Here is an 8,939-nt window from a genome sequence, read left to right as displayed (position 1 = left end):
GTTAATGAATATGTTAAAATATGAAATTAACAAGAGGGAAATGTTGATTTTACAAGATCAATCCCTGCAAAAAATACTTTTATATAACCACAATATAATGATCATGTCCTCAATCAGTGAAGTGACAGTAAGTTTCTAGGGAAGGGGAGAAACTCTGGTTAAGTGTTCTGCTGTACTTGGTGACAGCAATCATAACAATTAACATTTGATTTTAACAAGGAGCTGAAGCCCTTTATTTCTGACAGTGGCCATCAAACAGACTTATGGACATGCCCAGCCTTTGTGCCAGGATATCCTCCAGAGTCTGTAAAGGCATCGGCCTCACATCATAACCCCGTACCGCGGCCTTCGCTTTGACATTAACTGGCACGATCTCCTCTCCGCTGCTGCGGTCGTTTCTTCCTACGGCAGCATATGTGGGGAAAAACTTCTGCACAGACTCATGAAGTTTAGCTTTGAATGAAGGGCAGCAGTACGCGGACCACATGTACTCAGGAACAGACACCCTGCCATTAATCCAGTGTGCTCCCGACTCGTAAGGCATGGCTCCGGTGATAACGTACATCTTCCCTGTGCAGAAGGCCTTGAATTTTTTCAACACATTTTCCTCCAGTTGGTTCCATGGGCCAGAGTTGGAGCCGCTTCGCTGAGGGACAATGTTTGTCAGGGTGAAAGTGGCCTTCCGGTCTTCTTTTGTCTTCTGGTGCACACTAGGGTTGAGATGGCCCTTGGTGAAGTTGGAGTTCCTGTAGTCCTCAAGCACCGCCTGGCTTTCAATCACATTCTGGTCAACAGGCGTGTGGAAAGGTTTCATCTCTGGGCTGGCTTTGGAAGACGCCAACTGAGACAGAGAAGGAAGTACACATGTCTGTTTTGATGAAGAGTGTTTTTTGTCTGCTGTGTAAGTCTGTGTATTTAACGATGTGGGGAAGAAAGTGTATGACTGATTCACTCATGTAGCTTACTAAAGCAGTTTTCCTTTCTGTATTCTGTCACCAGAGAAAGTGTAATATGTGTGAATTCACTTTTGCACTTACAGTATGGAGGAGGATACTTCTGCTTTACATTAGTGCCCTAGAAATTAACACACTGGCCACAATGACATTTCAATTAAAAGCTAAATTTGTTTTCCTGTCACATCGTCTTGTGTTGCTTTATAATCTACATTCAAATTTCCACTTTGTCTCGTTGGAAATGCAAAACAATTGCGTGATTCTGTGTAAACAATTGTATAAAAGTTAATTAGTCACACATAGTGTAACTCTTCACACTTTTACACCTTTATAGAAATAACTCATTGAACCAGAGGCAGTGATACTTGTTAACTTGACTTCTCAGAACATACATTTTTTCCAATAATATATATGATACAGCATGCTAGATATCAATATATCATATTAGACAAAACAACAAACAACTCAATGTTGTTAGTTTCTAAAAGAAGTGCTGGTCTTGAGCTCACTTACCTGCGGTTCGTACATCCAAATGTTTTTGGGCCGTTTACCGTCTGCTGGGCTCAGTATGTACGCAGAGAACAGCGGTGCACGATGCTGACGGTGGTACAGGCTGGCAAAGTGGTACTGGTTTTTGTAGCGCTGGCATATTGGCTGGTATCCTGCTGCGTTGATGCCAGTTGGTGGAATTTCTTTGTAGAAGAAGTCAAGGCAGTGGGAGAAGTCGTTGCCGACCTCTCCAACGACCAAGCCACCGAACCAGGGTAGGAGAACAAACAGAGCTCCTATGGTAGGTTGCAGCAAAGTCCTTTGAGACATCCTGTGTAACAGAGGAGCAGCTGTACAGGCACACAGATTTGTTTAGTGTAAAGTCAAAAATCAAATGTACAGGCTAAGAAGGAGGTTTCCTCTTATTTATACTGACAGCAGAAACTCTTGGGCAGCGGTTTTGACCCACCCACTACCCCCGTTTACTGTCCAACTTCCCCTGCTGATCAGCAGTCAGGCTGCATTCTGGGAAACAATAGTTTGCATATACTTTTTTTTCTTTGACTTGTTTCAAATCTTTCATTTTTGGTAATTGTGGTGAGGTGAGGAAATTAATGACCTGGACATTTGTTCATGTCCAAATAGAACACCTGTATTTCATGTATATTCCAGAGACAGCAGACATCCTTTAGTTAGACCATGTTGGTCTGCTGACACACAACACTCTGACAATATTTAGGTCAAATATAAAATGTGTTACAGGAACTGACGGAGCAGTTTCTTGCTGGCTTGTTGTTGTCTTGTCTTCATTCCACGCAGGACAAAGAGTCCTCTTCAAGTGCTGAAGTGATGCGTCCCTGCAGAGAGTCTGCCCCCTGCTTTATCACCTGCTGTCTAAAATATTGAACCATCAATGGAGACTTAGCGATGTCGAATATACATGAGTACCTGGCGTGATGCATAGCTCTGTATGGACTGGAGTGAGATGTTTGAACTGCTGGAGATTCAAACACTAATTTTGATGACCACAGTATAAAAGAATCTCCATCAGCTGGTAAATGCTTCCTCATACTTTGATCGGCAATTATTTGAGATTTGATATAATTCCACTACCATGCTCCTCTAAGCCAGTTAGTTGTCTTTGTTTCGCTTTCTGTCTCTCACTGGTTTCTGTGTGATTTCATCCTGTATCTTTCATTTCAAATCGAAACTCCTTCAGTTGTGGGAACCAGAAAAAATTCTCTGACGTATAAAAACTCCTCAAATTACTTCCATTATATCGCAACAGTCCGTTTACGGCAAGTCTGTGGCTTCTGAATTTTTTTGTGCTCACTTTTTTGGTGGGAAATCTTCAGTCATTTGGCTTCAGTTTTTTGATAATGATAAATTCACTGTCTTCAGGAATTTTAAGTTTGCAGAAAATCTAAACATTTGGGGAGGAAGCAAACTGATGCAAACTGCAGATAACGGCCAAGAGGTAGAGTTTAGACCATGATGTGCATATCTAAATGAGTAATATTACTGATAATCCTGTTTTGCATCAATACGGACAACATTACTATTCACAAAAAAAAAAAATAAAGATCTGTCTCATCTTAGCTCATCGGTGGATGTGCTCTCTGCTTCACTGCTGTTGTTGTGGGCATGTGCGAAGAAACCCCAAAGTTAATTGAATCATTTTTCAAAACATTTTTACATGCATGCATGTGATTCGATATAATTATTTAGTTTATTTGGAAGGTGTAAATCAGAAATGTTACACATTTCAAAACACCTGCCAGAACATATGGTGATTTTCTGGACACTGGCTTAAATTCCCTACAAAATATAGACATTTATAATATATAAGATACAAAAAACATGAACATTGCCTGAACATTTGGTCTTAACTTTACTGCCTTATAAGGAGACATTCCAGGACAAAAGGACGTGTAATGTATCTCAATGAAACACAGAAGTTAGACTGTATGTCATGGCCATCTAGTGAGGACTTCGGGCTATGACACCTGATAACACAAACTAATCAAGGTTGAGTCTGTGAAACTGCTTGGACTGTGAGTATTGAGTCGTAGTTGTGATGAGGTGTAATCATTTGTGAATGGCTGGGAATTACCAGAGTCTTAGTTTCCACGGAGAGGAGGGCTGCTCAGCGTTATACTTTTAATAGTGTCAGCTAGTTTCCCATCTTCTGTGTTTTGGCTTGTTTTCCTGACTCAGTGGTTGGAGAGTTTGTTTTTGAACATTATGAAAGAGAAGAAGAGTTAATACAGTCCGTCAGTGTCCACTTTAACGCTATGTACTTTTGTTCAGGTGTTTGTGTTTATCATCTTTTATTAATGACATTTGTTGTATGATCTTCAACCCAGAAGCTGCTTGTTTCATCATCAACTGTTTTCGAAAAAAGTAGCACATAGTTACAACATAAAACCACTTTATCAAGTTACATTTACTCACTAAGGTAATTATTGCTCTTTTCTTTACTTTTTTCCTGTTTCGGTTCACTCTTTCTAAAAAAGGAAAAAAGAAAAGAAAAAAAAAAAACTTTTGGCCTCGGGCTAATGAAGACGTGCGCCCTGCAGCCTTGGAGCAGCTCCTTCGCTCGCCTGTTTCTACACGCCCTCCGTCTCTTCCTTGAAAACATTTGCACCACTGTCAGCTTCAGACCACTCCCTCTCAGTGGAAGAAATCAAGGCAGTGGGAGAAGTCGTTGCCGACATATTAATTACAAAAATTTTCAGGGATTAACAACCTGTGCTGCACAAACATTTGCGTGATTCTGTGTAAATAATTGTATAAAAGTTAATTAGTCACACATACTGTAACTCTTCACACGTTTACACCTTTATAGAAATAACTCTTTGAACCAGAGGCAGTGATACTTGTTAACTTGACTTACCTTACCCTTCTCAGAACATACATTTTTTTCCAATAATACATATGATACAGCATGCTAGATATAAATTTTATCATATTTGACAAAATAACAAACAACTCAATGCTGTTAGTTCTAAAAGAAGTGCTGCTCTTGAGCTCACTTACCTGCGGTTCGTACATCCAAATGTCTTCGGGCCGTTCACTGTCTTTAAGCCTCAGTATGTACGCAGAGAACAGCGGTGCACGATGCTGACGGTGGTACAGGCTGGCAAAGTGGTACTGGTTTTTGTGGCGCTGGCATATTGGCTGGTATCCTGCTGCGTTGATGCCAGTTGGTGGAATTTTGTTGTAGAAGAAATCAAGGCAGTTGGAGAAGTCGTTGCCGACATTTTAATTAAACATTTATTCACGGATTAAAAAGCTGTGCTGCACTTGTGTGTTTACCAGTAAGTTAACTTGATTTAAACAAAGAAATGAAGCTCGTCACTCTTATTTGCGTCAAACTGACTGATTGTTTTTCATGACCAGCCTTTGTTGCAGGATTTCCTCTAGGGTCTTCAAGGACATCTGCCTCACAAAGAGGCCCTGAAATCTGGGTTCCAGTCGGAGATCCTTTTCCAAGATCTAATCTCTACCATTGGGATGCTTTCTTTCAACTGCTGCTAATGTGGGGAATCATGGCATCACAGATTGAGAAAGGTCAGATCTGAAAGTTTTCATGTTTGCTTATGCTACAGTACACAAATACATCACATCTCTTCAGCAGGAAAATGTAATGCATTTCTGATGCTGCACAAGGAAGAATTGTAGAAAAATGTATATCTAGTAGATTTAATGAGTTTTGAAACAATATACAATTGAAATGATAGTGGTCTACCCTATTCAATTCTGTCTCAAATCCAAATAAACCCAATTATGTGAAGACATTCGATGGTATTTTTTTTTAAGATTTCCATGGAGAAATTCATAGAAATACTAAATAAAGACTACGTTGACAAACTCACACTGTCTTGTGTACAGGTAAGAGAAACAGCTGCTCTTACACATCACGCAGTGTTTTCATGTTTGCCTGTGCTTTATAAGTGGCACGGGTTGATTTGAAGGACTGAGTACAGGGTGCAGGGAAAACCCTCAGTTCCAGTTGTCATGCTTGATTTGTTTGTCAAAACTGGTGATTTTTCTGCATATTGTGAAGCACCTCTAAAAACATTTTCTATTTTATTTATGGGAGTCAATACGTTCCTGCAATAACCAGAATTGTATTGTTATTCATTGGGTGTACTCTGGGTGTCGTTGTTTTCATATTTAGAGCTGAGGGAGGTAAGTAGGCAGGGAGGTCAAGGTTGTTGTAAGGTGTTTGAACCCGGAAGTGTTTTTGACAGCTCTGGTGCCAAAGTTTGTATGTTATACTCTGCATAATATTAAAGGGTCGTGCAGTAAGTTGTGTCTTGATTTACCGCTGGAAATTGGACATTTATGTTTTGTGGAAAAATTAAAAAAGGGATTATTGTTCTGCGGGTGGAGGAACAGCCTGGAGCCTGAACGCAACGCACAAAACGTCAGCCAGGTAAGTGCAGGGTCAGACACCTTAGGAACCTGAAGTAGGCCTAGCCTAATGGACTTAACAAATATAGAATAACAAAGAGAGAGAGTTGGTATTTTGTATATTTCCTCTGATGATGGCTGCATTTGTGTCAGGCTCATGTTGTCCACTGTGATGTTATCACCTAATTAATTTGCCAATTCATCCCCTGAGAGAAGTTGTTTTTATCAGTGAAAATGCTTTGCTCTATTTTCATCACTTTCGCTGATACTTATGCAACTATAATCTTGCACAATTTGAACACATTACATTTGTTTAGCGTATGAAAGAATACAATTTATACACTAAATTGAATGTAAACAGTTGATGGTATTATCTATTTTCTCTTGTCAAGAGATAGTTTGAGGCATCCTGCAGCATTTTAGCTGTATACTGTCCCTGTGTTGGCAATAGGAAATTCTGTGAATATTATATATATATTAATATTATATATGGACTTATTTGGCAAACCTTCACTCATATAAATGATACAATACAAATAGATGGTTTGCAAAGTAGCATAGCCTCACTGAAGTGTTCTTCAGTACAATAAACTGATTAATAAGGTGTGCATTTAATGTGGTGGTATAAGGAGCAAAATTCAATCACTGTCAGACTGTCAACATCTTCCCTGTGCAGAAGGCCTTGAATTTTCTCAACACCTCATTCTCTAGTTGTTTCCATGGGCCAGAGTTGGAGCCGCCTCGCTGAGGGACAATGTTTGTCAGGGTGAAAGTGGCCTTCCGGTCTTCTTTTGTCTTCTGGTGCACACTAGGGTTGAGGTGTCCCTTGGTGAAGTTGGAGTTCCTGTAGTCCTCAAGCACCGCCTGGCTTTCAATCACATTCTGGTCGACAGGTATGTGGAAAGGTTTCATCTCTGGGTTGGCATCTGAAAGCACCAACTGAGACAGAGAAGGAAGTACACATGTCTGTTTTGATGAAGAGTGTTTTTTGTCTGCTTTTTAAGTCTGTGTATTTAACGATGTGGGCAAAAAAAGTGTATGACTGATTCACTCATGTAGCTTACTAAAGCAGTTTTCCTTTCTGTATTCTGTCACCAGAGAAAGTGTAATATGTGTGAATTCACTTTTGCACTTACAGTCTGGAGGAGGATACTTCTGCTTTACATTAGTGCCCTAGAAATTAACACACTGGCCACAATGACATTTCAATTAAAAGCTAAATTTGTTTTCCTGTCACATCGTCTTGTGTTGCTTTATAATCTACATTCAAATTTCCACTTTGTCTCGTTGGAAATGCAAAACATTTGCGTGATTCTGTGTAAACAATTGTATAAAAGTTAATTAGTCACACATACTGTAACTCTTCACACTTTTACACCTTTATAGAAATAACTCATTGAACCAGAGGCAGTGATACTTGTTAACTTGACTTACCTTACCCTTCTCAGAACATACATTTTTTCCAATAATATATATGATACAGCATGCTAGATATCAATATATCATATTAGACAAAATAACAAACAACTCAATGCTGTTAGTTCTAAAAGAAGTGCTGCTCTTGAGCTCACTTACCTGCGGTTCGTACATCCAAATGTCTTCGGGCCGTTCACTGTCTTTAAGCCTCAGTATGTACGCAGAGAACAGCGGTGCACGATGCTGACGGTGGTACAGGCTGGCAAAGTGGTACTGGTTTTTGTGGCGCTGGCATATTGGCTGGTATCCTGCTGCGTTGATGCCAGTTGGTGGAATTTTGTTGTAGAAGAAATCAAGGCAGTGGGAGAAGTCGTTGCCGACATTTTAATTAAACATTTATTCACGGATTAAAAAGCTGTGCTGCACTTGTGTGTTTACCAGTAAGTTAACTTGATTTAAACAAAGAAATGAAGCTCGTCACTCTTATTTATGTCAAACTGACTGATTGTTTTTCATGACCAGCCTTTGTTGCAGGATTGCCTCGAGGGTCTTCAATGACATCTGCCTCACAAAGAGGCCCTGAAATCTGGGCTCCAGTCGGAGATCCTTTTCCAAGATTTACTCTCTACCATTGGGATGCTTTCTTTCAACTGCTGCTAATGTGGGGAATCATGGCATCACAGATTGAGAAAGGTCAGATCTGAAAGTTTTCATGTTTGCTTATGCTACAGTACACAAATACATCACATCTCTTCAGCAGGAAAATGTAATGCATTTCTGATGCTGCACAAGGAAGAATTGTAGAAAAATGTATATCTAGTAGATTTAATGAGTTTTGAAACAATATACAATTGAAATGATAGTGGTCTACCCTATTCAATTCTGTCTCACATCCAAATAAACCCAACCCGAAGACATTCGATGGTATTTTTTTAAAGATTTCCATGGAGAAATTCATAGAAATACTAAATAAAGACTACGTTGACAAACTCACACTGTCTTGTGTACAGGTAAGAGAAACAGCTGCTCTTACACATCACGCAGTGTTTTCATGTTTGCCTGTGCTTTATAAGTGGCACGGGTTGATTTGAAGGACTGAGTACAGGGTGCAGGGAAAACCCTCAGTTCCAGTTGTCATGCTTGATTTGTTTGTCAAAACTGATGATTTTACTGCATATTGTGAAGCACCTCTAAAAACATTTTCTATTTTATTTATGGGAGTCAATACGTTCCTGCAATAACCAGAATTGTATTGTTATTCATTGGGTGTACTCTGGGTGTCGTTGTTTTCATATTTAGAGCTGAGGGAGGTAAGTCGGCAGGAAGGTCAAGGTTGTTGTAAGGTGTTTGAACCCGGAAGTGTTTTTGACAGCTCTGGTGCCAAAGTTTGTATGTTATACTCTGCATAATATTAAAGGGTCGTGCAGTAAGTTGTGTCTTGATTTACCGCTGGAAATTGGACATTTATGTTTTGTGGAAAAATTAAAAAAGGGATTATTGTTCTGCGGGTGGAGGAACAGCCTGTAGCCTGAACGCAACGCACAAAACATCAGCCAGGTAAGTGCAGGGTCAGACACCTTAGGAACCTGAAGTAGGCCTAGCCTAATGGACTTAACAAATATAGAATAACAAAGAGAGAGAGTTGGTATTTTGTATATTTCC

General features: G+C 39.7%; 1 protein-coding gene across 1 annotated transcript; it reads right to left on the bottom strand.

Annotated features, from left to right (window-relative positions):
* On the bottom strand, nt 1–1,772 carry LOC138211058 (endonuclease domain-containing 1 protein-like). Its single transcript, XM_069170636.1, has 2 exons — nt 1,467–1,772; nt 1–841 (listed from the first exon to the last, which is right to left on the bottom strand). Exons 1-2 carry the CDS (start codon nt 1,770–1,772, stop codon nt 233–235), a joined length of 915 nt encoding a protein of 304 aa, XP_069026737.1. The 3' UTR covers nt 1–232.
* Between the last annotated feature and the right edge of the window lie 7,167 nt (nt 1,773–8,939).

Source organism: Embiotoca jacksoni, unplaced genomic scaffold (genome assembly GCF_022577435.1).
Source record: "Embiotoca jacksoni isolate LCO1_2020_lvr unplaced genomic scaffold, fEmbJac1.0.p SCAF_5, whole genome shotgun sequence".
Lineage (NCBI taxonomy): Eukaryota > Metazoa > Chordata > Actinopteri > Embiotocidae > Embiotoca > Embiotoca jacksoni.
This window is presented reverse-complemented; position numbering and strand designations above follow the sequence as displayed.